Consider the following 27,647-nt stretch of genomic DNA (forward strand, 5'->3'; position numbering starts at 1 on the left):
GCATCATGTATGTCCAAAACTGATGTGCACCTCTTTACAGGTCTGATAACCCAAATTATTATGGGCTCATCGTTGTAATGGAAATACTCCCAAACCAATGTAATATATTGTATATCTACCGTATAAACAACCCATGAGCTATGCGTAGCGCTCTGGAACATTCCCAATTATGTTATGTTCATTCGACTACGTTATTGTTCATTACTTGTTAAATCATGTCCATAATTGCGTTCGGTTATCAGACCTGCAAAAATGTCGTGCACATCGTCCAAAACTGTTTACAAACAATCCCTTAATTAACCCATGGTACAATACTTATCTCTCCAGTATGTGCCTGCAATGACCAAGCTGACTTGTGTAACCCCATGACAGGCGATTGTTTCTGTAAGACTAGAGGAGTCATTGGCAAGAAATGTGACAGGTAATTACTCTACAGAGGTGCTGGGTGGGGTTCCTGGCCTCCCATAGTGGGCAGGGAGGTACATACTGTGTCTTTTATCCCCCTATTGTTTTCCAACTTGCTTTCTGTCTTTTTCTCGGAATGAGATTACTTGGTTTTGTCCTGGCCCTGGCCGGCTACCCTGGTCTGTTGTTGGTAAGGAGAAGGTTAAAGAAAACCATGAAATTAGGATTGGCAATATAATCATAATATTATAATATCCTAGTGTGTAGGACTGACAAGTTCCATAACAAATTTTAAGAAGTAACCAATTGACACAGCCATGAGATAATAGGGAAGAAAAGTGTGATGTCAAAAAACAGGTTCCAATCTAATTGGAACTGTAAACCCCCCCCCCCCCCCCCTCTTTTTGGGGGACTGAATACATACCTTCTGTAAATGATCTTCTGATTTCAGAGTGATGGCATCTTATTTTCTAGTCTAAATAAATATTGGCCTTCAATAAAGATCATCCATCCTCGTTTTTTTGGTGTCCCATAATCCTTAGAATCTGCATGTACGTCGCTTGCTACTAAGATAGTTTATGCCACTTTATGATTCAATATATAACCTATTCATCATTAGTCCTTCTCAGGATTATGTTACATTCACACTTCCAAGGATTTTTGGAACTGGAAAAGTAGGTGTGACGTCACAATGTTTCTTCCCTATTAAAAAAAAACTTGAGCTTTTAGTTCTCAAAGTGCTTTACAAGGGTCCCTGACCAACAGCAACACTTAACATGTAGGACGAGACATGACGCCTGTTAGGTGATATTACAATTTTTTTTTCGGGCAGAGACAATGCCGTTAATGGCAAGGTACTCATTTTACACCTGAGTATGGTGAGAGAATGCGAGAAAAGAGCCTTTTCCAGGGACTCAACTATGCGCCGAGCGAGGCTCAAACCCAGGACCTTCCGATCTGAAAGGGAGTGTCGTACCACAAGACCACAAAGCCGCACATTCCCTATTAATACCTCTGAGATGAAAGATAATTAACTGGTTTTGTGAGGACATCTATTTCATGTAATAAATCAATAAATGTGATAAATCGACTCGTTTGCGTTTTCCACAATCTCATACTTTCATTGTTTCATTTTCTTTTGTTTTTTACCCAGATGTGATGAAGACTACAAATACAAGAAGAATTCACCTGGATCTGGGACATGTTTCTGTAAGTGATTGTTTTCTACTCACTGCAAAACTGTTTGAAACTGTCTGGCTACCATCCTCTTAATGTTTTTTTTTTCATTATCATATATAATTCTTCATCCTTTTATTAAATTTTTTTTAAATTTTAATTTAATTTTTATATAGTGCAATATGCTCTAAACATGCTCAGAGTGCTTTACAAGGGGTCCCTGACCAACAACTCGTAACATGTAAAATGAGACATGAAGCCTGTTAGGTGATATTACAATTTGTTCAGACAGAGACAACGCTGTTTACGGCCAGGTACTCATTTTACATCCGAGTATTGTGAGAGAATGTGAGCAAAGAGTCTTTTCCAAGGACCCAACTATGCGCTGAGCGAAGCTCGAACCCAGGACCTGACGCCTGGGTTATTCCAGTCTTCCCTTGGAATAGACCCTGGAGAAAAATTTCCCATATGGAAAAAGGAATTTTAATTTTTAATTAAAAAATTTTTTTTTGACAGCTGGGTTCTCATTTTACACCTGAGTCCAGTGAGAGAATGTGAGTTAAAGAGCCTTTTTTGAGTACTCATCTATGTGCTGTTTAGAATGGGAATCAAACCCTGGACTTTCCAGTCCGAAGGCGAGTGTCATACCACAACACCCACATAGCCACCCAAAAAGATAGTGTATCATTCCATCCAATTTTATTTCTTTATAAGATTTAGATAAAACTTTCTCATAAATTTTCGACATGAATTCTATATTTTCTTTTCCACTTTTTCAGATCACCTGAACACTGACTTTTCCTACACATTCAATTTGTCCAAGAGAGAAGATTCCAACTACACTCAGATTAATTTCATCAACGTTCCAACTTCAGTGAGTTTCATTGAGCTAAAATATTTTATATATGTAATAAGATTTTGAAATCGTTTTTCAGTTGAGTCACTATATTGATTTTTAACACTTCTGTTTGTTTGTTTTCTATAATTCGCAGCTATTTCTTTTTTTTCATTTATTTGTTTATTGTTTTTAAAGCATTACCAATTAACTTACTGGATGTAAATTTAGTAACTTTTACCCCATAAAATGGCATTGAGTAGAAGTGAACTCCTTACAAATACTACATGGGGGTGGGTAAAAGGGGGGAGGGTGGGGGGGGGGGGGGGGGGGGGGAGGTGGGGGGGGGGGAGGGGGCAATATTTGGATTGTTACCTTGAGATTTTTAGTGGAAAGTTGGAAGAAAATAATTTTTATACAGTTAATGCATTTCCAAATTCAATGAATGTTTACAAATGAATATGCAAATTGTGTATTTGTTTTTTCAACGTTTGTTTTCCTTCCATCAGAGTGACAGAGACGTAGATTTTACTCTCAACTGCTCAACCGGTGCCCTCATCAATATTACATATACCTCCAGTAAGTTTTACAAATCTCTAATATTATTTAGATTTATTCTAGAAATTAGTGGGTGGAAATTAACTTTAAGAGAAAAGAATCATATTCTTTTAGGTCTTAAATTATAATACAGTGGAAGCTGGTAATTGGAAATTGGTTTAATCTGAACAGCTGCTTGATTGGAACAATATGCTTACTACAGATTTTTTCCCTGTATAATTTCCTATCCATTAATTTGAATAAATGTAAATTTAAAAAATAATTCCATTTATTCATCCCATAGGGGATATTTGTTTCTAGGGTCTATTCCAAGAGAAGACTGGAATAACTCAGGCGTCAGTCGCAGTGCAACGCCGCAAATTGAGCTAGGGCGAGGTGACTTGCTCAAGGCCATACAGCGCAGCGGCGGGTGATCGAACTCAGTACCTTTCAAGTATGAAGCAAAGACTGTACCGTTGAGCCACGCTACCCCATGCAGTGCAGCGCCGCAAATTGGGCTACGGCGAGGTGGCTTGCTCAAGGCCACACAGCGCAGTAGCGGGTGATCGAACTCAGTACCTTTCAGGTATGAAGCAAAGACAATACCGCTGAGCCACGCTACCCATGCAGTGCAGCACCGCAAATTGGGCTAGGGCGGGGTGGCTTGCTCAAGGCCACACAGCACAGCAGCAGGTGATCGAACTCAGTACCGCTGAGTCATGCTACCCCCGAATACATACGTTCATTGGAATGGTTTCTCATCATCGTCATTCTATGATTGGATTTATTTTCCGTTTGGTAAAGGAAAAAAATATTGTCCTGTTGGATGGAATTGTATCCGTGCGGCTATGTGGTCTGTGCGGCTATGGGGTCTGAGCGGCTATGTGGTCTGTGCGACTATGTGGTCTAGTGGTATGATACTTGCTTGCGGATCAGAAGGTCCTAGGTTCGAGGATCGCCCGGCGCGTAGTTGAGTCCTTGGAAAAGTCTCTTTACTCACATTCTCTCACCATACTCGGGTGTAAAATGAGTACCTGGCCGTTAATAGCGTTGTCTCTATATCACCTAATAGCCGTCATGTCCCATTCTTTACATGTTATGTGTTGCTGTTGGCCAGGGACCCATTGTAAAGCGCTTTGAGCACGTTTAATGAATATTGTACTATATATAAGCTCAATTTCATTTTTAAAAAAACAAAAACAAAAAGGAGATTAGACCATTACAAACAACAGTGAAAATTTAGATATGTATAAAAAGAATTGAAAATTGAATGATTTAGCAGAGCTAATTGTGACAACTAATGTACTGTATATGTTTGAAATTAAGATAAATAGTATAGTCGTAAATATATGGATAGTTTGTGTAGGTTTGTGTAGGTGAAACAGGACACGTTTGCCTATGTCTTGAGTGTATGTGAGTACTTTGGTTAGTATGTATAATAGATTATATTTTCTGTGTGTTCGTTAAGTGTCTCAGAGCATTTGTCAGTGGATTAATGGGTGTTATATATATGTTGTTGTTGTTGCTCTTCTTCTTCTTCTTCTTCTTCTTCTTCTTCTTCTTCTTCTTCTTCTTCTTCTTCTTCTTCTTCTTCTTCTTCTTCTTCTTCTTCTTCTTCTTCTTCTTCTTCTTCTTCTTCTTTTTCTTCTTCTTCTTCTTCTTCTTCTTCTTCTTCTTCTTCTTCTTCTTCTTCTTCTTCTTCTTCTTCTTCTTCTTCTTCTTCTTCTTCTTCTTCTTCTCATTATTATTTTATTATTTTATTTTCATAGTCGTGATTGTTTTTGATGCACAGAGTTTCGACTTAATGACAAGACAAGAAATTATACCCTCTCAACAGTGCCACCGAGTATAGCAGACTTATACCCCAGACACTTTCATATTTCATTAGTAATTATATATATTTTTATTCTCATTGTCTACAGAATCGTACCCAATGGAAAAGGAATACGTAACAAACCGTGCATGTGATTATTTCCGCACCAAGTTTGAGCACAAAAACCATGCCTTTGGTGGAAAAGAAAACACAACGTTTTATGTCTACGTTTATGACTTCAAAACACCTTTCAAATTACAGGTACTTCTATCTTTTCCACCTCGTATTTCTTTTTCTTTGTTAGTTTTATTTAAAAAAAAATTTAAATATCGTTATCATATCAAGGTAACATTTTAACATTTTGTCAATGACATTGATAAAGAATCTTAAGTTATTTTTAAAATCATTGAAGAAGCACCGGAGAGGAATCGAACCTAACAATTTAGAAACTTGTAAATCACATAATTTTGGGCTGTATCAATATACTCAAGGTGTCATGTGCTCACTGATGGGTGGTAACTCATGGCTGGTAGTTTAGCTTTCCGTTATAAGTAGTGAGGAATAATTACAAATGAGTGAATACTGTAGGACTGCAGCTCTGTGGCTGATAGTTTAGCTTTCCGTTATAAGTCAAGTGGTGAGGAATAATGTGAATACTGTAGGACTGCAGCTCTATTCAGGGTCTGTTAGATCAGTTGGACCATGGACCCCCTCCCCCCTTCCCTCCCCCCCCAACACACAGAGACAGTGGTTTCAGTCTGTTACTTGGATGGTCATGGACTACACTTGAGGCATGACTCCCAGCAGAGCCTTTTTATGGGACTTATTTTAAGTTGTAGAGAAACAATATATCCTACAATCGGACATAAAAGCAGTTGAAGCTGTCCAGCGCCGCGTTGCAAGATTTGTCTTAAATGATTACGGCCCCCATAGCAGCATAACAAATGATCACACAGCTTGGATGGTCTCCCTTACAAGACAGACCTAAAGAACAACGACTTAACAAAATTACAAATTAAATGACGGTCATCTTACCAGAACAACTTGACTTACAACGAAATACACGCATTCAAAGAGAAACACACTCAAAAACACTAAAACATCAATCTACAAACTCAAACATTTTCAAATATTCATTTGCAACCCGCACTATCAAAGACTGGAACGCTCTTCCCGAATCATGTCTGAACACAACAGATTTTGAAACATTCAAACGAAGGTTATCAAACGTCTTTAGCCTAAACACCAACAATGGCTATCACATTCAACAACTCTCTCAGTCCTTGAATACAAATACTCAGAATTGAGTCGACTTCGAGTAACATTCAGATTTAGATTCAGAACGAATTGTGTCATGTAAATTAATTGAATATTTTAAAACTTTTTCTTTCAATGAATTCAATAACAAATTCCTGGTCAACTCAATGTTTGACATTTCGAATATCCTTTATGCATATCTATTTTATTTTTCAGATTTCTTTCTCGCAGTTTCCAAAAATAGATCTCGTACATTTTTTTGTCACGTTTTTTAGGTATGTAAAAGTCTTGTTAGTAAATTTGGCATTTTGTGCCTCTGGTTGTTTTCCCGTTTCTTCTTTCACATCACATTCCGTGACTAACAGTTGACCCCCTTGGTTGTTGTCGTCATCGTTGTTGTCACGCAAATCCATCAATGCAGCATGGGGCATGGTGCCTGGCTTGTCTCATTTCCTCCCCCACCCCTTTTTTTTTTGGCATTTTCTCATCTACATTTCAAAATTGAAAGTGGGAACTTCTCAATATTTCCAGGTTTAATAGTAGAATTCAGTATTATTCATAGTGTTTTGTTAGTGAGCCAATCAAATACTAAGATTTCACAGAAAGTTAAACGTATTCCCAAATGCACAGTCGGCATCATAGTTTTACATCAAATTTTTATGATTATCGAGAGGCAAATGCTTCAAAACTCTCTCTCTTTAATGCTGATTAACTCTGCATGCTAAAATATTATTTCCATTCTCACAAAGATAAGATTTTACTGATGTGCCCCGATTGTCAGCGTTACTTAGACAAAGAGTACATAATAAATTATATTTGACTTGCCATCACTCTTTGTTCAATAATTTCATTTTAAAACTTCTTCAGCTAGTACAATTGCACTTTTAAAACATTTTTTTTTGCCAATGATGAAAATCTTCAGGCTACCTGAAGATCCACTTCATTGCTCTAAGGCTTCGTTCTTTTGGTTTAACTTACAAGAAACTTTTTTTTTTTATTCAAAAAGAGTTAGTAATGAATGAAATGAGTTTATCAGATGAAATTGATAACAACGATAGAAAGATGGGAAATGATCTTCTTTAACTCTTATTTATTTAGAACCAGAAAAGAACAATTCTGTGTGTTTTGATGTTGTCTAAATTTTGAATTATTGTAATCGTTTAGGATTAAAGTAGGTATCAAAGCAGCTTTTTTTTCTTTCTGATAAATTTTGCTTTTTTCCCTTCGTTAAATGTCTTATTCTTTTTATCAAGTTCTCCGGAAAAGTTCACATAAAGCATTTTTTCATCATCAGTGTCTTGTGTGATTTTACTACAAAGTGTTCTCCCCACAGTGATTTATAAATTATTGTTTAATTTTGTTTCTTTTCGAATATTCTTTTTCAATTCAAATCGAAAGAAAAAGTCCCACTTGCTGTCGGCACTTTCTAATACAAACGTGACTGGGGAAGGAATTTTTGAGATATTTTAAATGTAATTATACCAGTTGAACTCACTCAATTCTAGAGATTTTTGCTACTTTTCAAAATTGGAAAAAAATGTATTAAAAATGAGCATATACGTAGATAGTTTTATTCAACTATCATTCATTAACATGCAAGAACTGAAAACATTAGCTTTGATACTACTCCTATAATTTGTCTCGGAAAAATGTAATAAATAGGCATATGGTAAAAGTAACCTGGGTAAACTACGGATATAGTCGGTGTTAGGGTTGAGTGAGTTAATAAACTATTTGAAAAGAGATTAGCCCATTGGTCTAAAGTCCCCCCCCCCCCCCCCCCCCCCCCCCCCCCCCCGTTTGCAACGACAACCAATCACAACAGAGTTTGATCCACAGGCTTGCATGGAGACAGCTTTTGTTATATTGTTGTTTTCCATTTGTGTTGTATTTTATTGTTTGTTTTTATTACAGATATCTTTTGTTCAGCGGGATAAACTAAACCTTGTTAGATTTTTTATTATTTTCTTTAGGTAAGTGTCGTTCCTTTTTTCCCAACTCTTTTCTCCTTTTTTTCCCCCCTACTCTCTCACTCTTTCTTCCAACTTTCAACTTTTCTAATTAATCCTACTTCCCCCAAAATTTAAAACCCCAACCCCTTCCCTATTTTTTATTAAAAAAAACAAAAAAAAAAACAGAAAAAGCCCCCCATCCTCCCTGAAAAAAAATAAAATGATTTTTTATTTTGCTTTTCGATATATATATTGATAGTGACAAGCAATTTAGTTTTATGTCATTTTTATTCTGCAAATAGTAATTGTTGAGTGTTACTGCTAAATATTATATTTTTATTTTAATGATCTGAAAAACCATGACTTTATTTATTAAAGATTAACATGGCCTGTTTTGTGTTTTATAAATTATAGTCAGATTGACAAAAATAAAAATAATTCATAGTTTCTTAAAATCAGATCTGCAGTTTAAATAACTTAAATTTTGAAGTGTAGAGTAGAGCAGATTAGCAGATATTTTTTAATCTTCCAGATTGTTGTCTTGCTTGCATTTGAAGTGTGTGTTTGCCTGTGTGTGTGTGTGTGTGTGTGTGTGTGTGTGTGTCTGTTATGTATTTGATGTGAGCAGCTTATGTTTAACGTCTCCCATTTTAATTAATGTCACGAATCGTCTTTGATATTTTAGGCACACGAATTGCACCATCAGTTCTCTGTAATATTCATTCTGTTTTGCACTTAACTGTAATAATAGTAACAGTGTGTGGCACTTAAGATCTTAAGGATTTGAAGTAAATCTTCCTGACATACTGTGCTTATCATTTCAGTGTCATTGTAACGCACCAAGAGCCTGCATAAGATAGCTGAATAAGCTGCGCTTATTAAATGTTATTGTTATTATTATTGTTACTATACAGAATGTATGTTTGAGCCTGTTTTCACTGCTTAACTTTTTAATTATTGATATTATTTTGTGCTGTGTACTCAATTGTAAATACTCACTGACTGATACTGTGGATGCATTTAAAAAAAAAGATTTTCTAATCTCTGAAACGAGGCAGATAAAGTTAAGGAGTGAATGTTTGAAATATAAAATAATGAATTTTGGAAGATAAAGTTAATAAATAATGAATTTTGGAAAGATAAAGATAATAATGAATTTTGGAAAGACAAAGATTGTGAAGTGCATTGAGCATGGTAAATATGTGGAAATGTGCTATGTAAATGTTAATTTTAAATTTTATTTATTTATACCACAATATACTATACGAAAGGGGAATAGGCATAAAATTATTTTATATTAATTTGATTTTTCAAATGAAGAATAAGGTATGGCTGTAAAAAGCTCTAGCAAGCATTGATTTATAATGTCTAAACCATTTATATCTTATCAAACCACTTTCATCGCAACCAACTGTCCCGACAAAATGTTTGAAAAGTTGGCACCTGTGCACTATGATTTGACTGATGTGGTACAAATTAAAAAGAATTAAAAGATTTTATATTATAATATTTTGATATCTTTCTCTCATATTTTTAAACATCTTCGAGTAAGTTGTTTAGGCCTTTCAGTAATATTATCTCTGCCTCAAACTTTTAATGAGCATCATTTTGTATGGACATCAGACCTGTAAAATGGTTTCTGACAATATCACAACAATCTTTTAACTTTTTGTATCATCATTTTGCATATTGGCTTAAAACATTGGTGCCAGACCCAAAAGTAGCCAAATTCGGATGGTTTATCTTTGTTTTCAAGATTTGGAATTTTTTTAGCTCAAATTGTAGATAAAAAAATGAATTTAAATGGTGTTATTTTTGAAAGTATTGAATTCGAAATTGGATATTGTTACTTACAGGAACTAAATTACATAATTCTAAGTCTTATATAGATAAGGTTGGAATCCTGCAGTATGGATAGAAATGATTTTTAAAGATTTAAATCTAGGGTCAATGTTGCTGCATCTGCTATCCCGCTATATTCCCTTTGCCAGGTTGCTTTCTGTCTTTGTCTTGAAAATGAGATTACCCAGTTTCGTCCAGGACCTGGCCGCAGTCCTTGGTTGAGAGGGGAAACAATCTATTTATATAGTATTTGTTTTAGGAGATGACCTTTTTTCCCCCTTTTAAATCATCTCTCTGTTACATACTGTAATAGTTTTTCTTTTGAATTTATTTTTTTAAACATTTTAGTATGTTCTGCTTGGTGAAATGGGATCCTGTTTTGGTATTGGGTTCTTTATTTTAGATGATCTCAAACTAAGTACATTGATAATTTGCTCTTAGAATCTACTTCCATTCCTTATTTCAAGCAATTCCCTTTGAATTTTTCTTGGGTGCTTTTAATTGTAAATCTAGACTTTTTCTTACTATCCCATTTTTCCCCCTTTTTACAAGCACTAATATGACTTAAATGTGTCGCAAACGCTGTCAAACCCTAAAATTTCCCCCTCCCCAAACAAATGCTGTTTTTTTTTCTTTAAAAAATATACAGATTTGTTTATTTGTTGCCATTGGCAGGCTTGATACAACTGACTGTATGTAGCTTCTGCTTAGCTCAAATCCAATGTGAATGCATTGCTCTGAAAGCCTCATAATAACCCAGCTATTCAATCTCCTAGCAGTCAGATGTTTGAAAATTTTTTAACATTGTTGGAACCAAAACGATTTTTATAGAGCAAATTCAAATTTCATCTGGGGGTTTGTTTTTTAATGATAAATACAGAATTTCCATAAATATTTATTAACAAATTGTACATTTTATAGTTATTCATCTCAAGTTTTTCTTAGCAACAAATTTTAGAAAACTCTTCCCTTGTTTTATCTTTCAGCTGCTTCCTGTCTCTGCTGTTGATAGCAGCTGCGTTGTGGAAGATAAAACACAAATATGACAATTACCGCCGGAGAAGGGTAAGATTGAGCTTTTATTGATTGATTTTCTTTAAAACATGATTGACTCCATTGTCGAGTTAGAATTTTTGTATTTGAAAAAGATTCTTTTGGTCTATATTATTTAAGATTGATCTGTCATTGACACTGCCTTAACTACATTGTTAAGCTAAAATACCCCCACAATGCATTTCCTGGTTCTCGTCAATGGCATTAATTGTACTTTTAAATTAGTATTAATTTCTCCTCATTCACCACTCCACCCCTTTTAGTATTGATAGCTTAAAAATCACCTTGTTTGTCTTAATAATCAAAGAAAAAGATAATACTTTTATTTTTTGTATTGTCTTTTTGTTTTGTTTTTTTCATTAAAATATTGGTTTTATTTTTTTATTTGCATTTTTTCCTGTCAGTAAAATTCTTTCCTGATCCCTTTATTTTCAGCAACTTATTGTGGAGATGCAACAAATGGCTAGCCGCCCCTTCTCGTCAATATCGGTGGAAATTGACAGGAAGTCAAGTCCTGCTGCCATCGACAAAAGGGATCATTTGGATTCTGTGTTACGAAGAAGGAAAAAGGTATTTGGCTTTTTTGGGGGGAAATGGGTGGAAAATCTTTGAGATGGGCTGTCAATCTTTTTTTGTTTTGTGAAAGTGAATGATCAGTTACTAGAATCTGTGGATTGTGAATAGTAGAGAACAAAAATGAATATAACAGCTTCAAAAAGGAATGGACTACTTAGCATGGATCGATCTCGGTCCCTTTGCATGTGAAGCGAGTGCTATACCTACTGAGCTATTTGGATCCCCTTAAACAGTTGTACTCCTCATAAAACTCAAGATAGGTGATAGGAAAACGCCTCTGCACGTCCAGTCAAGAGAAATGTTTTCTGCTTGCTCTTTTCCATGAATCTGCTTTTGTATCCTGTCATTTGGTATGGAGGATTCAGCAGAGACCTTTATCATTGGAGTCCTGGACATTATCATCATCATCAGCATCAGCATCATAATTATTATGATAATAATAATAATAATAATAATAATGATAATAATAATAATAATAATAATAATAATAATAATAATAATAATAATAATAATAATAATAATAATAATAATAATAACAATAATAATACTGGACTCAAGGTCATGAAGCTGTTGGCTCTTTACATACAAATCACTTTTAAAAATACACTATTTTTTTTTTTTTTTAATGGACTTGAAAAGGTTTCCTATAAATGTTGTATAAATTGTTATTGACTTGCTTCTCCATTTCAGGCGGGGACCAAGCCATCCGAGGTGGCCATAGAACCCTTGGCCGACTCCAAAGCGGCCATCTTGACATTGATTATACAACTCCCGACAGGAGGGGGAGATTTTGCTCCAGCTGGCCAGTCCGGTTTGGCCATAGGAAGTGCCTTGGTCTCTATGGGTAAGTCGTAAATGTTTTTCAGGAATTCCCTTTTTCCAGCTAAAGCTGGGAAAGCGTGGCTCAGCCGTAGGTCTTTGCTTCGTACCGAGTTCGTTGTGTGGCCTTGAGCAAGTCACCTCGCCCTAGCTCACTTTGCTGCGCTGCACTACGGCTGATGCCTGGGTTATTCCACTCTTCCCTTGGAATAGACCCTTAAGACAAATTTCCCCTCGGGGTTGAATAAAGGGAATTTATTTATTATTTATTTATATTTTATTATTTATTATATTATTATTATTATTTATTTATTATTATTTATTTTTGAAATCTCCGGGCTGATTTTGGTCAGTATTGATGAGTTGATTTTGTACAGAGGCAACAGTTGAGGGGAATCTAGATGGATATGTATCCTTTTCTAGATTGATTTAAGAGTGGTACCGTTTGATGAAAAGAAGCTTTGCACGAAATGGTTTCATATAATATGGTCTTTGCAGGAAAACTTGCGTTTCTGCTTGGAGCATGAAGAGGTTTATGAGGCTGAACCAAAAGGTCGTGTTTGTGACGTTCACCACAAAAATACTCCAGTTCTAAGTCATGTCATTTGGATAAACTGAGGAAAATATTCAATTTGATTATTATCTCAGTGTGAGATAATGAAAAATAAAGAATCTGATGATCTAGTTTCAAAATTAGAGTAGTTATAGCTTTTTAAAGGGTTGAAAAAAAGTGGAAAAAATTGATATTCTGTCCACACCTTTTTTTTAAACCTTTAACAAACTATTTGTGCAAATCTATTGGAGCTGGATCGCCAGTGTTTGGTTTATTTTACATTGTTTAACTAAAATATAATAATTTTTTTTCTTAGTTTTTCAAAATAACTATATTAATAGAGTATTTTTCTTGCGTTCGTCACAAAAACGACTTTTTGGTACAGCCTCATAGAACAATGAAAAAAAAAAAAAATGGAACAGAAGCTTCAATTTAATTTACACAGGTAAATAAAGTGGATGTTTTGGGTTTCCCCTTTGTCTACAAAACAATAAATGAGACACTAAAGACAAATTTTAAACAATTTCTTTGATCCTCAAGAAGTAAAATTTGCATTATATCAGAATTTTGTTTTAGATTCAATGAAACCGATTTAAAAAATAAGAAAAAGAGAAAGTTTAGTGACAGAGCATTCATTCATTCATATCTTTCCATCTTGTTTCAGGATCTCATCGAAAACAAAGTCTGGACCATGCAAAGGGAGATAAACCAAAGCTGCGGAAACACCTTAGCAACGTCTCTCCAGACACATGTGCTTAGTCACCCCCATTGTTGATTGTGATAATAGAAATATATGATGAATATTTATAGGGCTGTGCCAAAAGGTTGTCTTTGTAACACTCGACACCGTAATTTGAAAAAAAAAGGTTGTTTTTGTAACACTCGACACCACAATTTGAAATTTTAAAAAAAAAGGTTGTTTTCGTAATACTCAACACCACAATTTGAAAAAAAAAATAAAAAAGGTTGTTTTCGTAATACTCAACACAACATTTTGAAAAAAAAAAGAAAGCATCATTACGATATTTTAGGGCTTTCGAAAAATTTTGTGGTTATTTTTTTCTTCTTTTGTCTTTATTTTTAATTTCAGGAGTGAGAGATTTCCAAGATTTGATGTCTTATAGTTGTTTACTTGAAAAAAAATTATGATTATACATTTATCATGTTTTTAAAATATGTTTTTAAAAATGACTATTAATATTTTTTAAATTCTTAGTTATCTACTTTTTTATTTATTTCAAAAATGTAATAATTCAAAAGAAGAGGATCTGCCACAAAAGTATTGAGTGAATGCAATTACTACCTAATTCAGTCCCTTGATTGGTGGATATAATAATATTATAATAATCACATCTGACCAGACCTATTGACACGGGACTGGTATTTCAGTGTTGTGGCTTTTGTTGTTTTTATGTTGTGAGTCTTATTCGCTCATGGAAACTGTTGATCAATAAAATAAAAGTGTTTACAAGTGTGCTGTCCTCCTAATAATGTTCATTGTGTCGGACAAAACTAAGGGACAGAATCTGTGATAAATGCATTCTCTTAATTAGCTGTAATAGCATAATTAACGTGTTGACAAAAAGTGTGGACAGAGTATAAGCTTTGTCCATGTTTTTTTGACCTCTTGAGAAACAATTTCTGCTCTTCCACTGCTGCTAGACCATCAGTTTTTGTATGGAATATTATATTATCCAACTCAAGAGAAACCGATGAAAGCTAAATTTTACACAGCTTTTCAAAACAACTTTATATCGGTGTCTTTTCGTGTTGAATAATGCAGAAAGAACCTTTTGGCACTGCTTTGAATGTGTAAATCAGTTTTTAAACATTTAATTTTAAATTGATTTAACACCAGTGATGTTAAGCCCACCAGCTTTCCGCAAAGATGTTTTATTTGTTGTTCTGAGATGCATAGCGTATGTAACTCCTCACACCTGCATGCACGGTCTGCAAATCGGGGAAAAACTTTATTTTATCTGTTGTCCTTTGCCACGTTTTCCATTGTCTTTAATATGTGACCTCCTGCCTCGATTCAGTGTTATCTTGGGATGAACCAGATTCCTAAAATTTGAATTCAAGATAGAAACTAATCTAGTCCATTCCAATCCAGTAATTATTATCGCAGTTTCAACATTTCAACATTTCAACACAGCCTTTGTGTGTTGTGGCACGTGTCAGGTTATGGCTCTGTATCCCAATCAATATTGCCTCCCCACTTCTGTTTCAGTGATACTAAGCTGCCTCACATTTATTCTTATCCTCTCTCCCCAAGAAACATCCAAATCAATTTCCACCATTTTCCTGTCACGGCCTCTTCGAGCATTTTTTCTTTGCCAATGCCAATACTTTATCATTCCTTTCGTGTTGTTGCCATCTGGTCATCTGGGTGGGGTTCCTTACCTCCCATAGTGGGCAGGAAGGTCACTTACTGTGTCTTCTATCCCCCTATATCTGTTTTCCAATATGCTTTCTGTCTTTGCCTTGGAATGCGATTACTTGGTTTTGTCCAGGCCCTAGCTGGGAGGGAAACAGTCAAATGTATAGTTAAGAGTTTTGGGAGATGATATTTATTGTCTTGTAAATCATCTCTCTGTTTTGCACTGTATTATGTTTTGTTTACATATTATATATGATTTGTAAACATTTCAGTGTATCCCTCTTATGGGGACCTGTGCTCGTGTCTGAATGAGACTATTAGGTGATCTCAAACTAAGTACTTTGATAGTGTGCTCTCGGAATCTACATCTGTTTCCTATTTGAACAAATTCCCCTTTGTCTTACCTTTTCTTGGGTGCTTTAATTGTAATTCTAGAACTTATTACAATCCCATTTTGTTCCTTTTTACAGGTGCTGATATGACCTTAATGTATTGCAAGCGCCGTACAATCCTTTTAAAAAAATGAACAAGTCCTGCATTTCAAAACATTTTTATTGATGGCTAGAAATAATAAGCCACATCAACAAAATACTGTTGCGTATAATTATCAACAGGCTAAGGAATAAGATTAACCCCGAAATCGCAGAAGAACAATATGGATTCCAACCTGACAGAGGGACAAGGAACGCAATATACCTCCTCCGTGTTTTAAGTGAAAGAGCTATACAGGTTCAGACCCCACTATACCTCTGTTTTGTCGACTACAAAAAAGCTTTTGATAGAGTACGCCACGAAGAAATACTAAAACAACTGCACTCCATTGGCGCTGATGAGAAAGACCTCAGACTCATGCAAACATTATACTACACCCAGCAGGCATCTATCAAAATCGGAAACTCTACAGGAAATTCCATTCCTATTAAGAAAGGAGTCCGTCAAGGGTGTGTTGCCTCACCAGATCTGTTTAATCTATACCAAGAAACAATCATGAGGGGCATAAATAATATGGAGGGAATAAAAGTGGGAGGTCACAACATAAATAATATAAGATACGCAGACGATACGGTACTCATTGCAACATCAGAAATCCAACTTCAAAAGATTGTTGACAAAGTGGTAGTAGATAGTGAAGCCAAGGGAATGGAAGTGAATATCACCAAAACGGAATGCATGGTAATACAGAAAAACCCCGAAAACAACAACACCTGCAATATAACGATTCACGGCGAGCAACTTACCAACGTAGAAAGTTTTAAATACCTAGGTTCAATAGTGACAACAGATGGAAGATGTAACCGAGACATACGAGCAAGAATAACTCAAGCCAAACAGGCCTTCATGGACCTGGGAAACATTTTGAAAAACAAACAGATGTCGTTCGGGATTAGATTCCGAGTCTTGAAGTGCTACGTGTGGCCAATCTTGTTATACGGATGCGAAAGCTGGACTACAAATGCAGAAACACAAAAGAACATTGAAGCTTTTGAAATGTGGTGCTTGAGAAGGATGCAGAGAATATCGTATACTGCACACAAAACGAACGAAGAAGTGCTAAAACAAACATACCAACAAAGGAAACTAATGCCCTTAATAGTGGATCGACAACTATCCTTTTTCGGACACATAGTAAGGAAAGATAAGAATGAATACCTGGCAAGTTGTGGAAAAATACCTGGTAAACGCGCCCGGGGGAGACAAAGAAAAACACTCATAGACCAACTGAAGGGCTTCACCAGCCTAACAATCCAAGAGCTGTTTGAAAAGGCAAGAGACAGGGAGGAATGGAGAGAGATAATTCATGCAGTATCCGAAGCCTGGACCAGGCATGGAACCTAGAAGAAGAAGAAAGAAATTGGCTGATTAGTTTGGATTGTTAAGCTGATGCCTGTTATGGTTGAGTTTTCTATTTCCTTGATGAATTGGTTAGAAACTATACCTATTACAACTTTTGTAGTAATGGAAAGGGGAAAATGAGTTTGGAAAAACAAGAAAATTAATCTTTTTTTATATTGAGTGATGAATGAATAAACAGTGGAATTCTGATGAAGCCAACTCCGCCGGACTAGAAAGATTGGGTTGACTCTATGTCAGTGCATGACATAATCCGTCAGAAGGTGAAAATTTTGGATTTGCATTTTTTTTCTGCATTTTCTGAAAATGAATATGCTCCCCAGGCGTGAATTTTCATGAAGTTATGGTCAGATGTATGGGAAAGGTATCCAGCAACTTTTCTTAAATTTCATACTTTTTTAACTTGACTATCTCTAAAAAATATTTAGAAGTGAAATTAAGCTTTGATATTTCCCGAAGATGTACAAAAAGGGTTGATTTAATCATTTATGAAAAAGAACTCATTTTGGATAAAAAATTGACCTTTTAACTAATCTTGGCAATATCTCAGTTCCTTTTCCCCATCCCACTGATTAATGTCATTCAGTGCAACATTTAAAATTTTAATGAATCGCAATCTGTGGAAATAAAAGTGGAAATCATGCATTTGTGTAGATAGCTCTCTTTTTTTCTTTTTTTTTTTGGGTCTCTTGAAATTTATGTACAGAGTTTTGTCTCATTTGATGCCAGTGACACGTACGCTTGTTTAATGCATCATTTAGGCTTTTGTTTGACCGTGTACATTGAGTTGCTTCCATCTTATCTCCAATCTACATCGGCACTGGGTTGCTGTTGGGTTTTTAAACTTTGACCGCTGCTTTTTAAAATTATGTTTTGTTTGTGCAATCAATGAGATCTTATTTATTCTGAAACAAGTCATTCCTACCCGAATTGTAGAAATTCTAATATTATGTGATTTTGTAAATAATTTTTGATTTATCTCTCACTGTTCCCCATTTGGTTGTTATCTAGTATTGTTTATAACAATGTGTATAAATTTTCAGCCATAGCTGATATCAGGTGACTATGATCTAAAGAATGAACAATGACCTTATAATATTATCAATAATGCTCATTTAACAGGAATATGATATGGTTTTTATTTACTTGCACATATTTTCAGGTCTGATAACCGATTGCAATTTTTCGGGCTTGTTTTAACACTGTTGAAATGGACAATATTTTTGCGTTGGTTTGAGAGTATTTCCATTCCAACAATGGGACCATAACAATTTGGGTTACCAGACCTGCGAATAAGTGCACTTAGTTAGTTACTTTATTATTTGTAGAGGACTACCTAGACATGATAAGACCAAATATGTAAATACTTATGTGATGTGTTAATGACTTTGTAAATATTCCTGTTTCCAATGAATGGAGAATTGACCCTTGACTCACTATGTCAATCAGGTGTTTTGTCAGAATGATGGAGGTGAACTAAACTGAATTTAAAAGTGCTGTTCTCTGAAAATAAAAAACGCATTAAAAAAAATTTTGACTTGAAAACTCATCCTTCATATCGATACTTGTAGGATGAGTTTTCTGGCCAAATTATTTTTTTAATGTGTCTTTTCAGAGTGCAGCAAAAATGTCAAAACTGATATTGATTGGGAAATTGAAGATTTCTGAAATTCAAGAGACAAAACTGAACGTCCTAAAATAAATGATTTATTTTTAATTTTAGGTGTTTAAGCTTGGTATTCAGTTTGAAAGATTATTTTCACCCTGACAAAATCCCCTTTTCACATGACTTGTCACAAATATGTTGAATGATGCTAAGCTGTTAAAAGCTGTGGACGGTAACAAGTAATAAACGTAAATGAAAATTAAATTACTTTAAAAAAAAAAAGAGAGAAAGAACTAAATACCAAAACACAAAACGTTTCAGGCTCAAAACCTTTCTTCAGTCAACAACAAAGACAATAAAAACATAGATTTCTTCTTCTTCTTCTTCTTCTTCTTCTTCTTCTTCTTCTTCTTCTTCTTCTTCTTCTTCTTCTTCTTCTTCTTCTTCTTCTTCTTCTTCTTCTTCTTCTTCTTTTCAGCTTATCCGGCATTTTGCAGGGTTGCCATAATGAATGCCACATCTCCATGCATGTCGGTTCATAACATCATCTTCCTCCAGGCCCAGTTCTTTCATATTGTCCTTTACCTTTTCCAACCGTCAAGTCTTTGGGCATCCCTTTTTCCTTTCCCGCTAATTGTATATCCAATAAAAACATAGATATATTAATTTAAAATCCAGATAGGTGTCAGTCCTTAAGACGTTCTAAATATATCTCTGCCGTCTATCTAGTTTTTAAAGTAATTCATTTGTTTTTATTGATTTTTGTTGTTGGCTGAAGAATGGTTTTGAGTCCGAAACGTTCCGTGTTTGGTGTTTTTTGTTGTTTTTTTTTAAAGTTGTTATTTTCAATTTTGTTCATTCCTTTTTACAAATGCATTGATGTGCGGAGAAAAGAAATCTGCATGTATGAGAGGAATAGATGATATAAGATATAAATACTTTCTACCCAGTGATTCAATATATCATGGATAATTGTTCTTGTTAAGCTCTCAGCTCGATTTGAGACTTGGGAGTTGCAAACGAATCGACTGGGGCTTCTCTACTGCCACTTATTTGAATTGATAAAGACATGCGAAAATTGTTTCCTCTATTTTTAATTCAATTCCCCACATCTATCAAGTTTTGTTGATTCTTGTACAAATGAATCTCTGTGACATTCTAATCACTTCACGTCACCATTTTTATCTGCGAGAGACTGGGTGGGGTTCCTGGCCTCCCATAGTGGGCAGGAAGGTCCCTTACTGTGTCTTCTATCCCCCTATATCTGTTTTCCAACATGCTTTCTGTCTTTGTCTTGGGATGAGATTACTTAGTTTTGTCCTGATCCTGGGAGATATTTTTTGTCTTGTAAATCATCTCTTTGTTATGCACTGTATCGTTTTATTTACATGTTATATATGATTTGTTAACATTTGAGTGTATTCCTCTTAGTAGGCACCTGTGCTTGTTCTGGATGAGACTTTAGGTGAGCTCAAACAAAGTACTTTGATAGTGTGCTCTTGGAATCTACATCTGTTTCCCATTTGAACCAATTCCCATGTGTCTTACTTTTTCTTGGGTGCTTTAATTGTAATTCTAGAACTTTTTACTTACCATTTTCTTCCTTTTTACTGGTGCTGATGTGACCTAGATTTGTTGCAAGCGCAGTAAAACCCTTTCAAAAGAAAAACAAAACAAACGACTTTCATATGGGGGGAAGATCCTGAAAGTATTTAGTAAGTACAGAATAAAGACAGAGTGCCATTACTTTCTGCCGTTGTTTTTAAAAACACAGTATATGCAATGTTAACCAAATAGCACATACTATGTTCTTTAATAAAACGGCAGACTTGGTGAAAACACTTAGATATGCTTTCAGATTAGAGTGTAACCAAACCTTATCTTTAAAAGGTTAAAATATACCCACTGTGACATTTGGGAGAGTGTGTATGTGTGTGTTTGTGTGTGGGTGTCACATAATTATCTATCACTGCTGAACTAGAGAAACATCTGATATTACTACCTGAAGTCATTATCCAGTAAAAAAGGATGTATGTGCACTCATTAAATAAAGATTTAAAAAAAAAGAAATAATATGATTCAATAGTCTGATGTCACGTCCTCCCAGCAACCAGCAGATTGGTTCTAAACAAAGAAAGTCAGTACTTTTTATTCTTCATGCTGGCTGGAATATTTTCACATGTCATGTGATCAGAATGTATAAACGTCAAAACGTGATCATTTTTATAATGTTTTTCTTCTTTTGATACACTTTTATGCTCGTTGGAGAAGTATTTCATAAGGGCGGTGAAGGAGATAATGGCGTCCGCCATTGTTCTGGTAGTTTTGGACCAGTTGCTATGCGTCATTACGAGGGAAGTGACGTCACGACTGTTGAACCCTATTGTTTATATAATGATATGTGAGACAGCTTTCCGTTGTCGCATGAGTCTAGATTTCCCTATCTGAATGTTTGTATAATACAAATGTTGCTGCTTGAAATAAATAAAATTCATACAGTGGAATAGAAGATTCAATTTCATTTACAGAGACGAAATGATGAGGACGTTTCGGGTTTCACCTACGTGGACAAAACACGATGAATGAAGCGCTAAAGACAAATGAGAGATGAGAGGATGGTCCTTGTCCTCCTCTTCATCGTGTTTTGTAAACAAAGGGGAAACCCGAAACATCCCCATCATTTGTATCTCTATAATAAATTCAATCTTCTATTCCATGTTATGATTGTTACTTATCTGAATGTATTTTAACATCTTTATCTCATCAAAGGTTCATTTAGTCGAATTTTGATGATAAGGTTTTATGGAAATTTGTGTTTTATTTATTTTTGTAGCAAACATAAATTAAAGGTGGTGTTCCTTGAGTACTTGTGTTTCTTGAATGAAGTACTTGTGTTCCTTGAATGAAGTACTTGTATTCCTTGAATGAAGTTCTTGTGCTCCTTGCATTATGTACTTGTGTTTTTGAATTAAAATATTATTATAATATTATATTTAATTTATAGATAGAAGAAAGAACAGGACTAACACGTTACACTGTACAGGATATAAAATCTTATTTATTCAAGATAAGTCACAGAATGGGTGCTTTGCATTTCCTCATAGTTATAGAAACTTTATTATAAATGAAACAAATGACGAATGACATTTTTTCATCTCATTCTTGATTTGCAATGATTATATTTTGATAGAAACAGTTTAGATGATAATTATTTGATATGTTGTATTATACATATTTTTATTGAGTTGTATGTGTATATACATTGATGATAACCATAACGATGTTCTTGTTGTCTTTCCTGTCGTGCATATGTGTATGTTATACGATTCACTACTATTACTACACCAATGGTGCTCTACTCTCAACTACCGTCGTCTACTGTATAGATATATATATATTATTATTTGTTCTATGTCTCTATCTTATCGTTGTTGTTGTTGGCGCGTTTGATGCTCTCGGAATGATGATTATATTGATATTAATTGTGATGATTATGGTGATAGTGATGGTGTTGATGATGATTATAGTAATAATAATGATGATAATGATCATAATAATAATAATAATAATAATAATAATAATAATAATAATAATAATAATAATAATAATAATAATAATAATAATAATAATAATAATAATAATAATAAAAATGATAATAGCAATAATGATAATAATAATAATAATAATAATAATAATAATAATAATAATAATAATAATAATAATAATAATAATAATAATAATAATAATAATAATAATAATAATAACAACAACAATAATAATGATAATAGCAATAATGATAATAGCAATAATGATAATAATAATAATAATAATAATAATAATAATAATAATAATAATAATAATAATAATAATAATAATAATAATAATAATAATAATAATAATAATAATAATAATGATAATAGAGTCATTGTGTAATAACAGTAGGCTATAGTCCAATTACAGACCTGTCCCCAACACACACACACACACACATCATACAATCCGGTATTTTGAGTGATTGTTTGTATTAATAAAGGTTAGAATCATGTATTTTGGGGTAATACAGAATATTCCCCTTTAAATTCGGATTTTTCTTTTAAAAATAATAAACAGATTTGTTTTTGTTACTTGCATGTAACGGGTCTGAATTTCAGGTTGTTCACTATTGATTGAGTCAGCATCTGATTTGTTAGACATTTTCAAGGATGGTATTGTAAATATTTAACTTTTGTTTTTTTTTTTTTAAACGGGGCACCTTGTCTTATTAATGGAAGAAAAATTTGAAATGTCGAAGCAGTAGAGAGGTGGCTGAGCCATTGGTGAAGTGGTAAAGCCTCTTTCGTATTGGTCAATTAGGGAGCAGGGTTCTGTGTAAGATAAAGATCTGAACAAAGTGTATAGTGTATGGAATGGTGCCAAACTAAGCAAGAACGAAAAATACAAGAAAAAATGTTTTTAAATCCTAAAATCAGTCTTCTTCGAAGAAGACACCATTTCATACAAAGAAAGTAAGAAAGAAAAATACAAGAAAAAAAAACAACATCCTAACAATCAGTCTTCTTTGAGGAAGACACGGTTTCATACAAAGAAAGTAAGAAATAAAAATACAAGGAAAAAAAACAACATCCTAACAATCAGTCTTCTTTGTGGAAGACAGACACCGTTTCATACAAAGAAAGTAAGAAAGAAAAGTACAAGAAAAAAACCCCAAATCCTAACAATCAGTCTTCTTTGAGGAAGACACGGTTTCATACAAAGAAAGTAAGAAAGAACAATACAAGAAAAAAACAACATCCTAACAATCAGTCTTCTTTGAGGAAGACACCATTTCGTACAAAGAAAGTAAGAAAGAAAAGTACAAGAAAAAAAAACAACATCCTAACAATCAGTCTTCTATGAGGAAGACACTGTTTCATACAAAGAAAGTAAGAAAGAAAAATACAAGATAAAAAAACAACATCCTAACAATCAGTCTTCTTTGAGGAAGACACCGTTTCATACAAAGAAAGTAAGAAAGAAAAATACAAGAAAAAAAACATCCTTCCTGCAGGAAGACTGGTTTTTCGGGATGTTTTTTTATTTTCTTGTATTTTTCTTTCTTGTTTTGTCCGGCACTTTTTCATACACACTTGTTCAGATCTTTTTCGTATTGGTCCTAATATTGTGATTTCAATGTAAATATGTGTAGTGTGAATTATTCTGAATTGCAAGATTTAAATTTATTCAGTCATTTATTTTTTTTAGTTTTGAATACAAGGAATATCCTAGTACTGACATAATTTTATTAATGGAAGGCAAAACAATTTTTAATTGTTGTCAAGGGAGTAAGATTTGACTAATTGTAATGCTTTACCTTTAATTATTTGACATTGTGAAATTAACGGCAAGGAATAATTCACATCTTCCATTATTTTGCATACGTGACAAATCTGTCAAAGGGCCAGAATGCAGCTGATTGCTGGCATAACTAATTTGTCATAGTCAAAGGGCCAGAACTCAGCAGGTCGCTGGCTTGGATAAGTAAGTAAGAGATACACCAATGTGTGATTAACTCACATATCCGAATTAATTATGTGTTTGTGATGAAAGATTTATAGAAATGATTGTACAGTCATCAGTAACTTTTAAAGAAATATTCTTTATTATTATTTTTAAGGCATAATTTTAAAATAAACACACAAAAAAACCCAACATAAACAAACAAACAAAACAAAACAAAAAAAGCAACAACCCCCCCCCCCCCCCAAAAAAAAAAACCAACAAAAAAACAAAACAAAAACAAAAACCGAAAACAAAAAGCAAGAAAACTTGGCTTGGTTAAAAAGCGATTACATCTCTCCGATGCATCTTTAAACGTCAGCACTTTGTAGCTATTGTTTAAGTATATATGAGAAAGCGAAAAAGCTTTGTGAGTTATTTAAAAAGAAAACAAAAAAAAACAAGTCATCATAAAAATGACCATCTCCATGAATTCACAGAACTGGACACTAACACACGTTCTTTTTCGTCTTACCAGGAACGTCAAAGTCAATAATAATACACATGACTCAAGACAAGGATTGCCAACGTTTAATTCAATTTTAAAAAAACCCAGTCTATTTATGGAAGTTTAAAAATAATGGAATACTAACTACAGTGGTGTATATAATATTCGTAAATAGTTTACTTTATAAACAAAAATGTTGTGTATATAGCCATGATAGAATTCACATGTTGTAAATTATTATGAAATAATGTTTCACATGCGTAATATTACATTGTCTATTTCCAGTCTTGTTAAGATTATAAGTAAAATATGTCTCGTATGTATGGAATGTATTATGTTGTTTCTATTAAACCGCCTTTCACTCAACTCTAAGAATGTCGAGTTTACTTTGTACATTTATTTTATTCTGTCTGTTTCTTTCTTTTCCAATTTTGGGTAGAGTCCTTTGACCTCGCATGGTAAGCAGGAGGTCACTTGCTGTGTCTTCTACCCCCTTACATCTGGTTTCCAAGTTGCTTTTTGTCTTTGTCTCAGAGTGAGATTGCTTGGTTTTGCCCCGACCTTTGATCGAGTTAAAAGTGTAGTATTAGTTTTGGGAAATGATTTTTTCCCCTTGTAAATCATCTCTCTGTTACTGTTATATTATGTTGTTAGTTATGATTTCTGTTTTGAATATATTCTATAAACATTTGAGTGTTTTCCACTTAGTGGGTCCTATGGCTGTGTCTGAACGAGACTTATAAGTGGTCTCAAACTAAGTACACTGATAGTGTGTTCTTGGAATCTACAGGATAATAAGTAATCAACCGCCCTAGCAAAGTCATACTAAGGGTGTTATCAAACTGCTTGAAAAAAAGAAATTTAGGAACACCTATCAGAAGAACAAGAACCTACATAATACTGATGGAGAAGCACCTTCGTCATCTTATGGACCTCTTTCACAATTTTATAGACTTCAAAGTGGCCTTCGATAGAGTTTGGCATGACGGCATCTGGCATGCTTCACGCTCAATGTGCATAGAAGGAGGCAGGCCTTATACAAACTACAGAAGGAGTCTTCTATTACACACCGAGCAGCGGGTGGTTGGATGGGAGCATCACCCTTGAATCATATATTTATGATGTTCGCATGGGTGTACGATCCGATAGTGATGTCGTTTCCTCTTCTCTTTACTAGCCTATCCTGCTTCTTTGGTTTATGATTGTATTTTTGACAGGGGATATTTTTTTTTCTGTAAATCTTCTGCCTGTTTGTTCTTGGTTATTTATAATTTAGCTTATGATATCTTTAGGTTATGATTTTGATTTACATTTGTACTATTTTTGTTAGATTGCTTGTTTTTTTTTGTTTCAGCGGTCTCTCATATAACCTCAATTGTGTTGGAAGAGACCTAAAGCAACAAACAAACAAAAAAAAAAAAACAAAAAAAAAAAAAAAACAAAACACACCGAGCAGCAACAACATTGGACAGCTATTTAAAACAACAGATGGAGTTAGGCAAGGATGCCTACTGTCCCCGATCCTTTTCAATCTGTTCTTAGAGACCATTCTCAATGACACATTACAAGACTTCCAGTTCACCATATCTGTAGGAGGAAGAACAATCAAGAACCTCAGATTTGTTGACAACATGACATCGACCTTCTATCTGACAGTAACGAAGTATAATATACAAGAGCTCACAGATTGACGAAGGTCGCAGAAGCTCACGGAATGGAGATCAGTAAAGGATAGAGGAAGACGTTAATTAACATCAAGGACAAAACAATGTCTATAATAATGGGCGATGAAAGCATAGAAAACGTAAGCTCCTTCAAAAATCTAATTGCCACACTTGAGCTTGAACTTAAACGTGAGCTTTTATATAGCGCTATATCCACGAAACGTGCTCAAAGCGCTTTACTAGGGGTCCCTGACCAACAGTAACATGTAGAACGAGACACGACGCCTATCAGGCGATTTTACATTTTTTTTTCCCGACAAAGGCATCGCTTTTATTGGCCAGGTACTCATTTTAACCTGAATACGGTGAGAGAATGTAAGAGCATTTTCTAAGGACTCAGCTATGCGCCGAGCGAGGCTCGAACCCAGGACCTTCCGATTCGAAAGCAAGTGTCATACCACAAAACCACATAGCCGCACACTAACGTCTGATGGTCGGTCAACTCGGGACGTCAAAAACAGAATTTTACTGGTCACTTCTTCAAAGCTGGATAAGATCTGGACGAACAAATGCACCCTTTTTCCAACCAAGCTAAAAGTGTACACGTCCTTCGTGTTTTCTATCCTACTATACTAAATGTATTCGAGAGTAGGACTTTGACGGTAGAAGCCACTAACAGAATCTAGACATTTGAAAATAAATGCACTTGGGGGCTTCTTGGAATTTCATGAGAAGACCATAAAACCAAAGAGTATGTACATGCTCAAATTGAACACTTGTCAGGCCTCGAAGAACCTTTTGCTTGATATTGTGAAAAGAAGGAAGTTGTCATTGTTTGGACATGTGACCCTCCATAATAGAAAAATCGCTTCATCAGTGAGGACTTTCCACCTGTCCAACATGTACACAATGTGGGAAAGAACCCGAAACCGCAGAGCATCTAGTTGAACGGTGCGTTGTGACGAAGCTTCCGGGGCGGGTTTGCGACGGTGCACGAGTGCGGTAAAACAGTTGCGGATTGGGTCGATCGTCATAACATAGTAGTGTGAGCACCATTAGAAGCTGCCATAATAGCTTCCCAAAGGCAGTCCTGCAATGGACCTAAGAAGGAAACAGGAAAGCAAAGGGAGGCAACCAAAATACTGGACGGATAACAAGGACTGGACACAGGCTAGACAGCCCAATCTTAATAAGGAAAGTGGAGGACAGGACTGGTTGGCGAAAATACACTCATGTCTCCCCTCCAATCGCTAAGGGCTGAGAATGAGGTGGGGTGGGAGAGGAGAGGATTTTAAAAAATAGATTCTAAATTATAATACCTTCACATCCAGCTCTTTACCGCTCT

The 27,647-nt window shown here is 34.7% G+C and overlaps 1 protein-coding gene across 2 annotated transcripts in view; it reads left to right on the forward strand.

The window, feature by feature from the left end:
- LOC144965028 (attractin-like protein 1) overlaps nt 1–18,937 on the forward strand; it is a 44,868-nt gene extending 25,931 nt beyond the window's left edge. The window contains exons 19-28 of one of the 2 annotated variants that reach the window (XM_078899890.1): nt 328–421; nt 1,559–1,614; nt 2,361–2,455; nt 2,926–2,995; nt 4,876–5,027; nt 6,240–6,298; nt 10,804–10,882; nt 11,306–11,440; nt 12,137–12,290; nt 13,483–18,937. In XM_078899890.1, the coding sequence (XP_078756016.1) occupies nt 328–421; nt 1,559–1,614; nt 2,361–2,455; nt 2,926–2,995; nt 4,876–5,027; nt 6,240–6,298; nt 10,804–10,882; nt 11,306–11,440; nt 12,137–12,290; nt 13,483–13,577 (989 nt within the window). In that variant the 3' untranslated portion in view covers nt 13,578–18,937. Of the gene's footprint in view, nt 1–327; nt 422–1,558; nt 1,615–2,360; nt 2,456–2,925; nt 2,996–4,875; nt 5,028–6,239; nt 6,299–7,937; nt 7,997–10,803; nt 10,883–11,305; nt 11,441–12,136; nt 12,291–13,482 lie in introns of both variants that reach the window. The other variant, XM_078899889.1, reaches the window with a different exon arrangement.
- Nucleotides 18,938–27,647: the final 8,710 nt, after the last annotated feature.

Source organism: Berghia stephanieae, chromosome 2 (genome assembly GCF_034508935.2).
Source record: "Berghia stephanieae isolate SIO BIC M18660-M18661 chromosome 2, UCSD_Bste_1.3, whole genome shotgun sequence".
Classification (NCBI taxonomy): Eukaryota; Metazoa; Mollusca; class Gastropoda; order Nudibranchia; family Aeolidiidae; genus Berghia; species Berghia stephanieae.